Genomic DNA, 18,312 nt, shown 5'->3' with positions numbered 1-18,312 from the left:
TGTGTGAAACGCATCTACCAATTTCTTCCTCCACATTGATTTTGAACACTCGTGGCATATTGCTTTGGAATGTCGCCCCCCCCCCCCCCATCTCCTGTTACTTTCTCTTTATTCTTTTTTAGTACACTTTTTAAAGAATTCTTTAAATAAACATTTTGGGCCAGATTCAGGTAGAGCAGCATATGTTTAAGCGGGCGTACCGCAGCTCTAATGCGCTACACCAGTGTTTCTCAATTCCAGTCCTCAGGCCCCCCCAACAGGTCAGGTTTTCAGGATTTCCCTCAGATGAAAAGGCTGTGGTGATTACTAGGGCAGTGAAACTGATCAAATCACCTGTGCAAAATAATGGAAATCCTGAAAACCTGACCTGTTGGGGGGGCCTGAGGACTGGAATTGAGAAACACTGCGCTACACCGACGTAACAGAGAGGCAAGTACAGTATTCAAAAAGCACTTGCTCCCTAAGTTACGGCGGTGTATCGTAAATGGGCCGGCGTAAGCCCGCCTAATTCAAAGTAGGCAGGTAGTGGGCGTGTTGTATTATAATGAATCGTGACCCCATGTAAATGCATGGCCGTACGAACGGTGCATGCGCATGCTCAGAATCACGTCGCATATACTCCCTAAGATATGACAGCTCAATGGCAACGACGTGAACGTAACCTACGCCCAGCCCAATTCACGTACGACTTACGTAAACAACGTAAAATACGGCGGCTGTTCCGACGTCCATTCCTTTGCATAGGCTGCGCCACCTATAGAGGTGGTTTATCTTTACGCCGGACATACGCCTTACGTAAACGGCGTATACTCATGCGACGGGCGCAAGTACGTTCGTGAATCGGTGTATCTTGGTCATTTGCATATTCGACACGTAAATCAATGGAAGTGCCCCTAGCGGGCAGCATAACTATGCACCCAAGATATGACGGCGTAGGAGACATACGTCAGGCGTATCTTAGTACAAGAATATGGCGCATAGATACGACGGCGCATCGATGGACTTACGCGGCGTATCATTAGATACGCCGGCGTAAGTCTTTCTGAATCCGGCCATTTGTTTTTTTAATATAGCCAATACTGCTGGTGCCTAATTTTTGAAGTTTTCCCAAGTTAATCAATGGAGCTGGCTCCTAAAAGAAATCCTGCTGGCTGGATTCCAAAATAATTTCTCCACCCCAACCTCACCAAAATCAGGAAGTAAAAAAAAAAAAAAAATTAGGTCTGCGAGAGCTCCATATTGCAAGGTGCAAATGCTGTTGAAATTTTTGAAAAAATTGGAAAATGTTTGAAAAACCAGTTGAGCGCACAATCCAAAACCGCCCTTATAGCTTTGGCTTGAACCACACCAGAGATCATCAATCACTCAGTAACGCGAGATGAACCCCTTGCTACCAAAAACCTTGTCTCAGCAGACGGATATTTAAATGCAGAAAAGGAGCAGAAATTAAAACAAAAGGCTAATCTCAAACTACAAAACAAAAAATAATCTTGAGTACTTTAGGCTTTGTGCATTCCAGAACAGAATGCTCCAAACGTCATGTGATATAACTGCCGTCAACCATTAGCCGCACGATGGTAGATATTTAATAGTGTCACACAACCACAGCCAAGATATGCATGGTTGTATCACTCTCTCCCCACATATCACACATGTATTCATGTTACTGGCAGGCACACTACGTAAAAGAGAGCCCAATCCTTCTGGAGGGACATATGTTCAATTAACCTCAAAGTCAATAACCTTAGTGAGAAGACTGTTCAGATCATGGTGGATTATAACTCATAAGATGGAGCAAGAAGAATTTATCTGCATTTGTCTAGAAAATGGCACAGCTCTTAAAGCTGAACTCCAAAGACATTGCAAAACTGCCTAAGGAAACTTGGAACAGTGTCTCTAAAGCTTGGTACACACGGTTCAATTGTTGGCAGGGGATTGTCTGTTGACAGACTGTTGTCCTAAAATCTTACCGTTAGTACGCTCCTTTTGAAAACTGTTGTCCAATTTTCGGCCAACAAGTGTCGCTCCTTTTGAAAACTGTTGTCCAATTTTCGGCCAACAAGTGTCGCTCCTTTTGAAAACTGTTGTCCAATTTTTGGCCAACAAGTGTTGGATGACAAGCTCGTAAATTTACGGCGGACAACAGCTTGACGTTAGATTTTCTAATAATTAGTACACAAGTGCGTCACACAAAAGTCGAAAGTAAAACACACATGCTCGGGAATCAATGCTCACCAAACACGAAATTAGCAGAAGGGGCTGAAAGGGTGGCACCCAAGAGCTGAAATTCCTTGTAGTACATCACCACGTTCGCGTTTGTGGCACGACAATTGTGCGACATTAGTATGCAAGACAAGATCCTTGCAAACGCCCTTTTGACAAAAATCAGACGCTCGGTTGGCCAACAATCATACCGTGTGTACGAGGCATTAAAATAAGTTTAAAAGGACAAACTAAACCCCCGACTCACTGTTTAGACCAGTGGCCTCCAAACAGTGGCTTGCGGGTCAGATGTGGCCCTTTGCATGCCCTTAGGGCACCATTCCATCCACTGATACAAATGATGGGGCACTATTCCATCCACTAAAACCAAGATGAATCATTGTTTACTCCCACTGAAGCCAGGACAACTTTATATCCAATGGCCACAGCCCAGCCCCCCTAAAGCCTGAAGGACAGTAAACTGGCCCTTTGTTTAGAAAATCGTGTGACCCCTGCTTTAGACGGTTAGGACTGGTTCACATGTGCAGCTGTCATTGACACCCTTCTGGCATATACAATTTCAGCTTTAGTAAATAAACCCCATTGTGTACTTAAAAGTGGGATAGGCCTGTATAGGCAGCTTGAGGGGACATGCTGCTTCCTTACCATCTAGGTTAAGCAATGAAAGCCCACCACACCGCTCTGCACCAAGTACATGCTGCATGCCACAATAATTTGAATGGGCGACGTTTGGTGGTGGTACTGCCTGCTAAACATGAGCTGTGCTGCAGTCGTAGAAGTTGTGTACGAACTTCCATTGCCAACACAGGCAATGTTGAGGCTAGATGTCAAAACCGCGGCTCAGCCATCTGTTACCGCTCTGCCTGCCCATGTAAACTGAGGCACCCCTGGCAATGTTATATGGTTTGTTCCAGATATGAATTTTGCTGGACAGCTTGATTTGTATGTATATGTGGATAAAAAATAGAAGGGCATAGGAAAAACAAAAAATTATAAAATACCTTTACTGATAATAAACTTATACAGTTACTAGGATACAATAGAAGATATAAAAGTTGCTATGGTGGGCCTTTAGTTTGTTGCATCTACTGATCTTTTGGTAGTTTTCACGATAACAATAACCCAAGATAACCCATGTTCCCCCCCCCCCCCCATCTTATGCCTGGTTCAATGGGTTTACTTTATACTAAAACATTTTGCATCCACCAGGCATGTATTTTTACAAAGAAACCCTACAGCATATCTATGAAGGGCACAATTTGCATTTTCTCAGATCAAAGGACCGTGTAGTTATTTTCGGTGGCAGGAATGCAGAAAGAAGATACAGTGAGACAAAAGGAGGGCAGCTGCCACCTTAATGTAGGTCACTTGCCAGTCTGTTGGCAGTAGGCAGCGTGGAAGCGCATAGGGCTGTACGCTCCATCTGTTTGTATTACAATTAGCCCGAGTCTTGCATATGCTTTCCATACTTGGTTTATTTACTGTTCCGAGAGTCAGCGAGAATCAAGGTTTTAGGAGGATACTTCAGACAAAATGTCAGTATACAGACCCAAGGCTGGACAAACACCTGACACAGACTACCAGGTAGCCGATTTCGAGACGGGGATGATTTAGCTTGGGCACCAATGACTCTAAATACAATGGCAAGACTAGGACGATGGAAATCTGGAAGAACTACTACCAAGGGGACAAAGACATCCTAGGTTTTGTCCTTCAAAACCTGGAACCACAAGGGTTCTCTTTAAAGGAGAACCATTACCCTCATCGATGCTCTCCTCCTCCCCCTTAACCTCTCTTTGATTTCTCTGGCTCATCCCAACGCCACCACCAACACAATCCTTGATGTGTCCCTCAACTTTACTCCCTCACCCAAGTGTACCTCTTTCCATGACTAGTATCCCATCCTTGCTCTACCCCCCCTTCTATTACTAATCGCATACATTACTTATCCAACACTTCCAGCCTCCACTTCCCCCTTCCCCTTTCCTCCAATTAGAAAATACATCTCAGAGTTACAGTATCCCCGTTTCTATCGGTATAGGAGTTACAATATCCCCAACTCTACCTCATTAATACACACGGTTCCTCTTTCACATACCCGTATTTATCGGCGTATACCGCGCACTTTTTTGCCCTGAAAATCAGGGCAAAATCGTGGGTGCGCGATATGCGCCGATACCCGCGCCGAGTTTGAATACTGCGCCGGCATATAACGAGTGCAGTACATTCGTGTATAGTCGGGCAGGCTCGGTTCCTCTCGCGCTCACGTCCTGGACGTACAGGACATGAGTGCGAGAGTAGCCGAGCCTGCCTGACTATACACGAGTGTACTGCGCTCAGTATATGCCGGCGCAGTATTCAAACTCGGCGTGGCAAAGTGGGAAACGAGCGGGGAGGAAGCCGCAGAAGGACGCCGGACCCGACGAAGAGGACACCTGAAGCCGCAGACGGACCCGACGAGGCCGCCGCGCAAGACACCAAAACTGTAAGTACAAAAATCTTTTTTCCACAGGAATGCGGGTCCACTTTAGGGGTGCGCGCTATACGCCGGAGCGTGCAATACCCCGATAAATACGGTATCTATAGTCCAGACTTTGGACATGCCTGATCTATGGCCAGCATTATATAGAAAGAGAAAATATATATGGAGCTTGCACAAATAGGACTAACAGAGTAGCCACGAGCATTACCGTCCCTGGTAGAAAAATGAATATGTGTTCCCAATTAAGGGATAGGGCGTGGGACAATACGAATGCAAATTGGGTGTGTCCAAAAAAATTAACAGTAGGTAAGAAGTAATAGCTCTGGAACCACAGAAAGTGGTTCCAGAGCTATTACTTCTTACCTACTGTTAATTTTTTGGACACACCCAATTTGCATTCGTATAGTCCCACGCCCTATCCCTCAATTGGGAACACATATTCATATGGCCAGCATTAGTCAGCATTCTAAAGTCCGGCCCACGGGTCAATCGAGGCCAGAGTCCTGGTTTTGAACGGCCCGCCTGGTTATCTAAACATATATATCTTTTGTGGCCCCCGACGATCTCCCAGCACCGGGGCCACAAAAGATGTATATGCTGGCCGTCTTGGAGGGGACAGGGAGGAGGCGGGACAAGTGCCGCAGGTACAGGAGGAGAATTTCCTGTTTACGGGCGGCCTCCGTAATAGGAAGTCCCGTCTCCGGCGCTGCCATTGAATGACTGTTCTGTCCATCAAAGGAGGCAAAACTTTCTATTAAAGAGGCCGCCGTGTAAACAGGAGATTCTCCTGTAGGTAATCTTTGGTGCTGTCCCCTCCAAGGCTGCAGATGGATGGGCACCAATCTGGCTTCACTGATGGCAATGGTGGGTGCTGCATTCTTGCCACCTGCGATGGTGCAGATAGGCACTAACCCTAATTTTGCTTCACAGTACTTTATTTACAATTTTACCTTTTACTTCCCGCTTAAAGAGAAGGTGTGCGTTATATTCCAATACGGTATATCCAAATAATACGCCTGAGCTCATCTCTTTACTCATACACAGCCACAAAGGCTAGAGAATTCTTGTTGGGCCACTCGGACGAACACACTTAGACCGAATTTAATGGTTCAAAGAATGTCAGGCAAAAATGGTGGGCCCTCACGCATGTTCACTTCATCAAATCTGGCCCTCTTTGAAAAAAGTTTGGACACCCCTGCTATAGATGAGTCAAAATTTTCAGCAGGGACCAGACAAATTTCAATCCATCTATGGCCGTTCCTGCTTGAGAGAGCACCGATTCAGTGTTTTCTGGCAGCAGAGAAGTCCCATTGTCAGAACAGAATAGTACAGCAGGGAGGATTCCCTGCATCGAATATGTGGATGGGGCAATTAGTTCTTTGGTCAACATCATCATTTATAACCAATTTAATGCACAAGTGGAATTGTGGAGAACAATGCTATCTATATCACCCTTTAAAATTCTTATGTCTTTGTTCGACTAATATACATACCATGGATTCCGAGGAGGCTCACCATCCCCAGTCTGGTCTCGGCACACTCGTACCATTGATGCATGAGGTCAGCCTGGGAATTTTAGCTCCATAACAGATGTCCAACTAGAATCTGGCATCTGAAAGAATGAATGTTGGCTGCATAAGGGGGACACTGACTTGGGCCAAGTCCCCAGATCTCATCCATAGCCTGGCTAAACCTCAGTCAAAGATCATCAAAGTGCTGCCAGCAGTAAATTCCCCTCATCTTCATCATCTTGTATAAAGCGGAAGAGACAAAGAACACGGCTCAAAGGATTCCATCCTGCTGTCATGCTAAAGGCTTATAGCCTGTAAGTTATAGGTGTTCCAAGTAAACCCCTCTGCATTGTTCACTAGACCCTAGCTGATTTAGGGACAGACTTAACAATGCCACCCCCTTTATTAGAAACTAAGCAAAGCAATTCACTCCCATGTGCCTTTCTCTGAAATAATCCACCTTCTTCAAGAACCTGACATTTGACAGATGTGGGAGCGATCTAGTGAACGTTGCTCGGAGATCAGTTCCTACTAATGTACACATGCCCCCAAAAACGACGTCTCTCAATGACCTTATCCCCACACACACAGTGTGTAGGGCATGCCTTTGGTGGAAAAGGCAGCAGAATTATTTGGCTGGTATATAAAAAAAAATCAATGTATGCATGTGGAGAGGGGTGGAGAGGCACAGAGGAAAGAAAGGAAATCCCAAGGGCTACACAGCATGCAAAACCCTTGTACAAAGAGTAGAAGCAGCCATAGCCTAGACCCCATCTAGTCCACACTGACGGATTTCGCCCCATGACTAAGCTCTCACGGATGGGGGAAATGCGTCAGAGGTGTGGCCTGGGTGGAGTCTAGGTCGGTGATGGCAAACCGTGGCACCCCAAATGTGTTGGAACTACATTTCCCATGATACTCATGCACTTAAGTGTAGTTGAGCATCATGGGAAATGTAGTTCCAAAACATCTGGGGTGCCAAGGTTCGCCATCACTGGTCTAGGTTGAGGCTGCTTCTACTTTTCGTACAAGGGTTTTGTGTGATGTGTGGCCCTTGAGATTGTCTCTTTCCTTATTGATTTCTATGGATCCCTTTCCCTGCCAGCACTCCCAGTCGTTGATAACAGATGAGGACCTACTGGAGCCTGAAGTGGCACCCTTAATTTCCTTTTATGGAGACAGAGGGGGTCAGGGGGATAGGTGAGGTTCTGTAACCCAGCAATGTGGATGGGAGTTCAGTGCCCCAGAGGCACCACGTTGTCAGCCCATAGAGAAAGTTAGGAGTTCATATAAAATACATAGCTAGTCAGGTTGAAAAAAAGACAAGTCCATCTAGTTCAGTGATGGCGAACCTTGGCACCCCAGATGTTTTGGAACTACATTTACCATGATGCTCATGCACTCTGCAGAGCATCATGGGAAATGTAGTTCCAAAACATCTGGGGTGCCAAGGTTCGCCATCACTGATCTAGTTCAACTATATATATATATATATATATATATATATATATATATATATATATATATATATATATATATATATATATTTTTTTTTTTTTTTATTACATCATACAGTTCCATATACCCACAGTTGATCCAGATGAAGGCAAAAAAGCCTGGCAGAGCATGATCCAATTTGCTACAGCAGGGGAAAAAATTCCTTCCTGATCCCCCGAGATCTGATTTTCTCTGGATCAACTTAACCTATAAATGTTAGTACCCAGTTATATTCTGTACATTTAGGAAAGAATCCAGGCCTTTCTTAAAGCAATCTACTGAGCTGGCCAGAACCACCTCTGGAGGGAGTCCGTTCCACATTTTCACAGCTCTTACTGTGAAGAAACCTTTCCATGTTTGGAGGCGAAATCTTTTTTCCTCTAGACGTAAAGAGTGCCCCCTTGTCCGTAAAGTAAATAACTCAACACCAAGTTCACTATATAGACTACTTACTATATATATATATATATATATATATATATATATATATATATATATATATATATATATATATATATATATATATATATATATATATATATATATATATATATATATATATATATAATATATATATATATATATATATATATATATATATATATATATATATATATATATATATATATATATATATATATATATATATATATATATATATATATATATATATATATCTCCTTAAATCTGCTCTTCTCAAAAAGATTTGCACACTATTTTTCATTCATTGGGTAAGCTACCTATCTTACTTATGTATTACATGCTGTAGTTATTCTGAATTACTGTCTTTATATGTCCTTACTGTATTATCTGCTTTATAGATTGGCGGTTTACCGCAAAACTAGTCGAGACCCTGACCAATCTATCCACTGACAATTACAGATGTCTCTTGGGCGATCCCCGAGCGTCTGTTTTGTCATTTTAATTTAGGTCAACTGTATATTTGTTTTTTATTCCCAATAAAGTTTTTTATTAGGCTCCATGCACACTGAAGCTGATAAACTGCAGTTTATTGGCGTTTTGGCTTTTTTTTTTTTTAAGCCCATAAACTGAACTCTATGTTAACCTATGTGCCCATGCACACCTGAGATTTGGAGTTTATTGGCTTTTTTCTGAAAGCCCGAAATTTGCGTTCAAAGTGCAGTTTTTTGGCAGGAAAAACGCTGAAAAACGCAGGTGCCAGCGTTTTTTTGCGTTTTTAATCCATTAAAAAAAAGTAAAAAAAAAAAAAAAAGCTACACTGAAAAACGCTGATTAAAAGCTATTGCAAAAACGCTAAAAAACGTTGAAAGGCTCCCTGCAAAGCTACTGGCGTTTTTTTATAGCTTTCATCAGCTTCAGTGTGCATGGAGCCTTATCCTGTATTCTGTTATTATTGGTACCGAGATAGTCCATTAATTTCCTGGGTGGGCACGTTACAGGGTTAGTCTCAGCAACTACTCCTCTTGTCCCCACCCCTCCCTGTTTTTCTTCTTAAAGCGGGAGTTCACCCATTTGTTAAATTTTTTTTTTTCTCCCCTTAGATTCCTGCTCGTTCGGTCTAGGGGAATCGGCTATTTCTATTAAAATATGATCCGTACTTACCCGTTTTCGAGCTGCATCTTCTTCCGTCGCTTCAGGGTATGGGTCTTCGGGAGCGGGCGTTCCTTCTTGATTGACAGTTCCGAGAGGCTTCCGACGGTCGCATCCATCGCGTCACTCGTAGCCGAAAGAAGCCGAACATCGGTGCGGCTCTATACTGCGCACCGACGTTCGGCTTCTTTCGAAAAATCGTGACGCGATGGATGCGACCGTCGGAAGCCTCTCGGAAGACTGTCAATCAAGAAGGAACGCCCATTCCCGCAGCCCATACCCGGAAGCGACGGAGAGGATGCATCTCGTAAACGGGTAAGTACTGCACATATTTTAAAACAAATAGCCGATTCCCCTAGAGAAAACGAGCAGGAATCAAGGGGAAAAAGTGCCCTCTAAGGGTGAACCTCCGCTTTAAGAGAGAATAAATTAAGTTCCTCTAATCTTTTTTCATAGCTGAGCCCCTCCATGCCTCTTATCAGTTTGGTTGCCCTTCTCTGCACTTTCTCCAGTTCCCCAATATCCTGGCATGTTAACAGTTCTCTTGTAGTACTGCAGTGCTTTTAAAAGGGATAAAGCATGGGGAAGTATGCATGCATTCCAGGGATTTACCGAATATGTGCTTTTTTTTTTTTTATTACAGACATGTGAAGCTGAGCTCTGCCGAGTGATAACAAAGTATGAGCATTAATGTGGAACTTCCTGACAATCGCTAAATGGGTAGGTAACATTTCTTATTTTTTTTTTACCCGTCTACACCAGAGAGCAACATTACCCAAGCTGGGGCAACAGAAAATAACTGCGTAGTAATTGCTAATTTGATAAGCAGAACGTCCACTGCCCCTTGGCAGCGTGTGCAGCCAGAACTGGAGAAAAGACTGTCGACACGGCGTATCATATGACCAGCATTCCGAGAATATTTCAGGATTATTTCTTTAGTAATGCCAACTAGAATCTCAAAATGCAGCAGGTGAGTCTGACCTTTCTGCTTGAACCAAAATGCCGATAGTTGTTGTGCAATTTTAACTACTAGCAAAACATCCAATTACTTAAAATTGATCTTTGAATCTACCATACATGGTTTTCTGTTGAAGAAGGCTTAGCCCTCAAAACATGTTGGCTTCTGCTTATTTGTCTTTGGAATAAACATCTATCTGGACTTAATTATTACAGTGTGGCACTTTATTTCTAGACTTTTTCCATCTTCATCACAACACAAGGTGAATGTAGGAAATACCCAGAGTATATAAGTTGCTAGCCTAAAATTCAAAATAACCTACAGCATTGGTTCCCATCCTCGGCCCTCAAGTACCTCCAAGCAGGCCATGTTTTGGGAATTTCCCTTAAAAGGGGTTGTAAAGCTTTGTGTTTTTTCACCTTAATGCAGCCTATGCATTAAGGTGAAAAAACACCTTGCAGTCTCCGCCCCCCCCCCAAACCCCTGTTTTACTTACCTGAGCCTCGAATCTCAGTGGGCGCAATCCCGCGTTGCTTTCCCCCCAGCTCCTGTGGGCTCATCATTGGATTATTGATAGAAGTGCAGCCATTGGCTCCCGCTGCTGTCACTTAAATCAATCACGCGACAGGGCGGGGCCAAGTGATACACTTGGCGGCTATGGCCGCCACTGTATTACACGGGAGCGCGCCCACAAGCTAACCCCCCTTGGGAGAGCACCTCCCACTAATACCAATGATGGGGCACTTACTGACCACAGGTGCAATGCAATTTTCTTTAATCTATTGACCACCAAGCCTGAGGCATTGTTTAACGCCACTGGCCACAGTCTGGCACCCCTAAAGTCTAATGCCGCATACACACGATCATTTTTCGGCATGTAAAAAATTACGTTTTAAAAAAATGTCATTTAAAATGATCGTGTGTGGGCTTCACATAATTTTTCGGGTTCTGAAAAACGACAAAAAAAAACAAAAAAAAAAACAAGAATTCGAACATGCTGCATTTTTTAACGACGTTTTAAACTATGTCGATTTTAGGGTTGTAAAAAAATGATCGCGTGTGGGCTAAAACGACGTTAAAAACCGTTGCATGCTCAGAAGAAAGTCATGAGACGGGAGCGCTTGTTCTGGGAAAACTAGCGTTCGCAATGGAGTAAGCACATTCATCACGCTGTAACAGACAGAAAAGCGCGAATCGTCTTTTACTAACACAAAATCAGCTAAAGCAGCCCAAAGGGTGGCGCCATCCGCATGGAACTTCCCCTTTATAGTGCCGTCGTACGTGTTATACGTCACCGCGCTTTGCTAGAGCATTTTTTTTTTTTTAACGATCGTGTGTGGGCAACATCATTTTAATGATGAAGTTGAAAAAAAAACAAAAAAAAACATTTTTCTAGAGGCTGAAAACGTTGTTTTTTACATGCCGAAAAATGATCGTGTGTACACGGCATAAGGGACGGTAAACCGGCCCTTTGCTTAGAAAATTTGGAGTCCCCTGGTTTAAAGGAACGAGGAAGACAAAACTATTCAGCAAGCTTGCTGTCTCTGGTGAGTGTTCTCATGAAGAAAGACTTCCCTTCAATGGCTACCAAAAAATGTGAAGCAAAGCATAAGAGTACAACAGGCAGGGCTGGCCCTACCATGGGACCCGATGGTACCATTGTACCAGGCAGCACTTTCAGAGGGGCAGCAAATTTCCTGCCCGCACGCCATCCCATTCTGCCAGCTCCACTCTCCACTCCACTGTGGGGCCAATTGCCGCCCGACCGCTCCTCCCGTTCCGCTCTCCGCTCCACTGTGGGGTTAATTGCATGAATAGAGCCATAACAGGTCCTTTTTATACGCCTATATACATGTAAACAACCATAACAGGTCCTCTTTATACTCCTATATACATATATAGAGCCATGATAGGTCCACTTTAGTTATCATGATATAAAATAATGGATGTGGGGGCCTTTTGGTGAACGTAATTTTTTTTTGGGGGGGCAGCATTTCATTCTTGGTACCAGGCAGCACAATGTCTTGGGCCGGCACTGACAACAGGAGCACCAAACCAAAATGGTGAAAGGGTCCAAGGCTCTTCTAATGGTCCGTGGAATGGTCAAATAAACAGCCATTGCTTCTCAGGGGGCCAGACCACATCAGGACTTGGAACTTTGTCAGAAGCCAAGACTCATCTGTATGAGATTTATTTAGATAATTCTAATGCCCTGTATACATGAGCGGAATTTGTCGGAAAAACTATCCAAATTCCGCTCAAGCTTGGCTTGCATACACACGGCCACACAAAAGTTCTCTGAACGTTCGAGCGCTAAGAACGCAGTGACGAACAAACCTACAATGACGGGGCGAGAAAAATAAGTTCAATGCTTCCGAGCATGTGTCGAATTTTTTCCGTCTGGAAAATTGAGAACCTGCGCTCAATGTTTTGCTGGCAGGAATTCCGACAGCAAAAGTCCGATTGAGCATACACACGGTCGGAATTTCCGACAAAAAGCTCTGTCAGGAATTCCGCTCGTGTGTACAGGGCATAAGAGACCATTGAAGGGATGTGCCAGTATGAACTCTTCTCTAACAGACCATATTTTATTTATAAGTCAAGGTCTTTTGCGTATACATAATACCGTATTATAAAATGTGTCTCCGTACAATGTAAAATCACTTAAAATACAAGTCAAAATACAACAGTATGATTCGATTTGTCAATGCACCATCACTGTAAATGCACATTCCTGTCATCTGTCAACAGGCATTAGGAAGGCTTCATTGACCTTTCACAGGGTAGAAACAAAGACTACATTAAAACTGATGCCTTTAAAAAAAAAAAAGTATGCCCTGAAAGACAAAGCCATGGTTTCACTTGGTCTTTATTCTCAGAACAAAGTGTCTGGCTGTATAAGACCCCCCCATCCCGGCAATGAATACCTGCTCAGCCATGCGCCCTCATTGCTGCAAAAACCCCACCTATCTAAACCGTTGTCAACCGGTGTCAGAGCTTAGACAGGGGGGAGAACCTCGTGGCACCTCCTATATGACGGTGTTCAGGCCTCGTGATTGGCCACTCAGGCCTGAGCACTATCACTTTTGTGTAGATCCTCCAGGTGTCTGTGGATCTCAATACGGTGGCTGTTGTGGCTGCAGGAGACCTAGTAGTGCAGCAATAGGCAGTTTGTTTAAATGTTATAACAACTCACAACGTAAATATCTAGTCAAATCCGTATCTGCAGTGTCCCTGTTCTGCCGATGATGGCATATCACAGCTGCTGGAGGTACCCGTTCTGCCGATAATGGCATACCACAGCTGCTGGAGGTACCCGTTCTGCCGACGATAGCATATAACAGCTGCTGGAGGTACTAGTTCTGCCGATGATAGCATACCACAGTGCTGGAGGTACCCGTTCTGCAGGATGATAGCATACCACAGCTGCTGGAGGTACCCGTTCTGCCGATGATGGCATACCACAGCTGCTGGAGGTACCCGTTCTGCCGATAATGGCATACCACAGCTGCTGGAGGTACCCGTTCTGCCGATAATGGCATACCACAGCTGCTGGAGGTACCCGTTCTGCCGATAATGGCATACCACAGCTGCTGGAGGTACCCGTTCTGCCGATAATGGCATACCACAGCTGCTGGAGGTACTCGCAGGGCTGGAGAAGTTTCGGGACTCCTGTGGGTACAAGGCGGAAGTGATGTTAGCTTGGGGGGCGGACAGCCAGACATCTCCTCCAGCGGCTGTGGCTTGCCATCACCATGCTCACCTTCCTGCTGCTCCATTCTGCACACCAGATGTGACATCTACATCAGACCCTCTCAAAATATATACACATGAACCAGAAGTGACTACTGATGGATGACTTTTTGGTTCGCTTGTTGGTTTCCTAGTGCATCTTGGGATATCTCATACCTCCAAAGAAAAGCAAAGCCAACTCTGAATAAAAGCCCTTCAAAGGCTGCAGGTATAGACTTCTATGGAGGCTTTGAAGCACCAAAAATGCGACATGATTTAGCAAAGCAAACAGTGTGAACAGGACTGAGTAATTTGTTGCTTTAAATGGCATTCAGAGTGCTTTAAAAAGGCTTATCCAATGGCAAATTTTAGAGCAAGTGTAAACAAGCCCTAATAAAATTAACAGGGTCCAATTGGGCTTTAAATACATGCATTTGTATATGCTACCCTGAGCATGTGGAACACTTTTACAGGCCTTCAAATATTTTTCCTGTTTACTCTTAACACAAGTACAATCTATATATACACTGTTAGGTAGATTCACAAAGAGTTAGGCCGGCTTATCAGTAGATAAGCCGACCTAACTCAGAATATACGCCGCTGTATGTTTAAGCGTATGCTCAAACAAACAGAGATACTCTTAAACAAAGCTAAGATAGGACGGCTTGCGCCGTTCTATCTTGGCTTGAAATTTTTCGGATGGCCGCTAGGTGGCGCTTCCATTGCAGCCGGCGTAGATTATGTAAATGAGCTTGTACGCCGATTCCCGAACGTACGCCAGCCCGCCGCAGTCGAATTACGTTGTTTCCGTAAGGCCTTAGGCGGCCTAAAGTTATTCCACCTATGAGGTGGAATAACAATGTTAAAGTATGACCGCCGCGAGGTTCGAATTTTTTACGTCGTTTGCGTAAGTCGTCCGCGAATCGGGAGTTACGTCGTTTACGTCCACGTCTAAATCAATAGGCCCGTACGGCGTACTTAGCCGCAATGCGCACTGGGAAATGTAGTCGCCCGGCGCATGCGCAGTGACAAAAAACGTAAAAAAACGTGAGGTCAAGCCTCATTTCCATACAACACGGCCCCTCCAACCAATTTGAATTAGGCGCCCTTACGCCCGCTCGTTTTAGGCTACGTCGCCGTAGATTAGCAGGTAAGTTGATTTAGAATCATTACTAGCCTAGCTAATTTACGGCGGCGTAGCCTAAAAAGGCTAAGCTACGCCGCCCTAAAGTTAAACCAATGTACCTGAATCCTCCTACGTGTTTCCCAGAAAATAAGACCTACCCCGTAATTAAGACCTAGTTTAAAATGCTTGTAAAATCCTACAATCCACTCTATTACAATAGTATATAATGTACAATGTGTGCGTTTTCTATAATATAATTGCGGGGAAGAGAGCTGCGACCCGTCGGAAAAGTGCAGAGCGGAGCTATAAACAAAGATATTTGGCACAATTATATTACAGAAACACACACATTGTACATTATATACTATTGTAATAGAGTGGATTATAGGATTTTGCAAGCATTTTAACTCAGTTCACACTGGGGATTCCCATCAGGCAGGGAGAAAGAGGGGGAGAGAAGACAGCACATTACATGGAAAGACCTACCCCGAAAATAAGCCCTACTGTGTCTTCTGTAGCCAAAATTAATATTAGACCCGGGCTTATTTTCGAGGAAACACTGTAGTGGATTTACATGTAGTACCATTAATTCCTAAGGAACTGTGGGGAGAAAAAATTTACTGGAAGGGTAGCAATGGAACTTTACAATTATCCATTTTCTATGGGAGGCATAGCAGCAAACTGCTCAAGCGCTCATTACTTCAAACAACCACGTACTTTCTAAACAGTCCAGTATTTAATACCTCTAACCAGTGGCGTTGCTAGGTAGCAAGTCCAAGACCTACATACACTGACCTACCCGTCTTACCTGACCTACATACACTGACCTACCTGACCAGGAGGAGACAGACTTCTTCATGTGTCCTGCAGAAGCTCAGCGGTGGTGTGCGGCACGCCCAATGCCCATCATCACAGCAGGCAGCCAGTAGAGCCTCCAGCCCGAGCGGGGATGTGGCGTGGCGGCCGCATTGTAATTCTCGCTTGCAGCGCCTATGATGGACGTCGCATGTCCCGTGGTCCTGACATTGGACCAGTGGGATGTCCATCATAGGCGCTGCAGGCTTCAGAAGGCGGGACCTGCCATGTCACTGGGTGGTGCTCGGGGTCAGATCGGTCCCCGCGCATTACACAGAAAGTAAAATGCGGCTGCCTCCACTGCTGCACATAAAGCTAGACCCGCTTAGACACTCGGGGCTATTGAGCCCACATTCGGGTCTCCAGCCTCAATAGACCCCCCCTTAACGACGTCTATGCCTCCAACTTTAAGGGGGCTTTCTCTGAACCACAAAACACGCTGACTTTATAACAAAGTCTTTTATCTCATCTTGGAATACATTTATATTTGGCGGGTTAACATTTGGTGCGACACTTCATTGTCAAATAATTTCAAGAAGCCATGGACAAACTATAGCATAGAGGAGATCATTTCTGAAAACCCCACAGCATCAAAGGGCACCAACATGTGAACGGACATGTTCTGAATGATAAAGAGTAGGGCGCCCGCTGAAGCATCTGCATTGTAAAGTGCTGCAGCCTGGCAGTTCACCAGGGCCGGTGTCATGTAGGCACACAGAGATCACTTACCTGGCATCTCCTTTGGACAGGTTCGGGTTGCTGGGGTAAAGAATGACTTGGTCTTTTTCTACGTCCACCACACATTTTGTATGAAGGTCCACCTCTAAAACAAAGCACACAACACACATAGTTAGGTTAGATACCCCAGCAATTTAATTTGGCGCAAGACAAGAGCAAAAAACAGAGGAGTCTGCAAAGTTTATTATACAGCGTCATTTTTCTCAAAGTTGTGTATTGGACAAAATGTATAAAGTGATGCAAAGACAGCCCTAGAAAGCATTTTCTGGGCATTCACCAAGTATTTCCTCATTGTACCAACAGACACTGGATGAAAGTTGTTTTCCCAAAAATGAGCAAATCAGAGCAAGCTCATAAGGGAATAAAAACGATAGCGACTGGAGAAGGTAAACTCACCTTTTCTCCTTGTGAAGCCTCATGTAACGAAATGTCCTACACTCTGCTTGAGTGCCTTCGCCATATACCACTTCCTCTCAGTCTGAATATAGATATCAGATATTCCAACCGATATCAACAACAAACAAGACGATACTCGTTTGTTTGCTGAACATGGACTATTTATTAGAACAAGAATACAAGTCTTATATACAGTTAAAGAGGAGGTTCCCCCCTCCTGCTCATATTACTTTTAACAATACACATGTAACCAGAAACATAAATTAACACAAGCTACTTAACCAATACCTTAAGGCTGCATTCACATTGTAATGCCGCGTATTTTGCCGCAAATTGTTTACTTTTTTTTTTTTTTTAACAAATCATTTCCATTGATGTCTATGCCCGAACGCCAATGGCGCCTGAAGAAAAGGGTCCGGGACTTGTTTTCAGGCGGCAGGCGTACGGCGTTTGGCGTGAGACATCTTATAGACATCAATGGAAATTCGCCCCTCCAGCGGCACGAGCGTCGCGCTTCAGGCGTTTTGTCGCCTAGGTGTGAATGCAGCCTAAAGCAGCCAATGTGACCCCCTAACTACAATACACATCATGCATATCAACACAGAACTCCTTCATACAATTGCAGTGTTAGTTAGCACAACCAACAATTGATGAAAAACTCTTAGAAGCTGTGGCAAGCCATACTAGGCTCATTTACATTATAGCAGACAACAGACAGGTGGCTGGAGTTGACATCAGCATCTACTAACATGTATGTGTCCCAACATTATGAACCAGTCACCATTTATAATATGGCATATACAGGGTTCCCAGAGTCTGTGTCTTGGGGGGACGTGGACCTGAATCCAAAGTAACACCATCTCCAGGCTCCCCAGGCATACAGCTCACAAAGAGCACTGTTCCCCCAAATGTCAGGGCCCACGATCATTAGTCAAGAGGCTAGCATTCAGTCCTCTCCAAAAGTCTCTGTCCCGGCTAGATCCGTCACACCTCACATATATGAAAGAAGACGGTAGAGAAGGAAGTTCCACCTGAGTGTAATATTAGAGACATCTTTTAATGGCACAGATAAAAATCACACTTCCAGCAAACAGGAAATACAAAGGCTCATCTGTGTGTCAGTGGTCCGTAGAGAAGCCTCAGATCCGGATCCCTCACATATATGAAATCTTCACCCAATATCCAGCCTACAAGTGCCAGATCAGGCAACGGTTGTCTCACG

The 18,312-nt window shown here is 44.3% G+C and overlaps 1 protein-coding gene across 1 annotated transcript in view; it reads right to left on the bottom strand.

The window, feature by feature from the left end:
• The window catches only part of KIF13B (kinesin family member 13B), a 375,782-nt gene that overhangs the window by 286,100 nt on the left and 71,370 nt on the right, over window positions 1-18,312 (bottom strand). The window contains exon 2 of the mRNA XM_040348102.1: window positions 16,686-16,779. Within this exon, the coding sequence (XP_040204036.1) occupies window positions 16,686-16,779 (94 nt within the window). The remainder of the gene's footprint in view (window positions 1-16,685; window positions 16,780-18,312) is intronic.

This window comes from Rana temporaria, chromosome 4 (genome assembly GCF_905171775.1).
Source record: "Rana temporaria chromosome 4, aRanTem1.1, whole genome shotgun sequence".
Classification (NCBI taxonomy): domain Eukaryota; kingdom Metazoa; phylum Chordata; class Amphibia; order Anura; family Ranidae; genus Rana; species Rana temporaria.
Note: the sequence above shows the minus strand (reverse complement) of the source record. Positions and strands in the feature narration are given on the sequence as shown.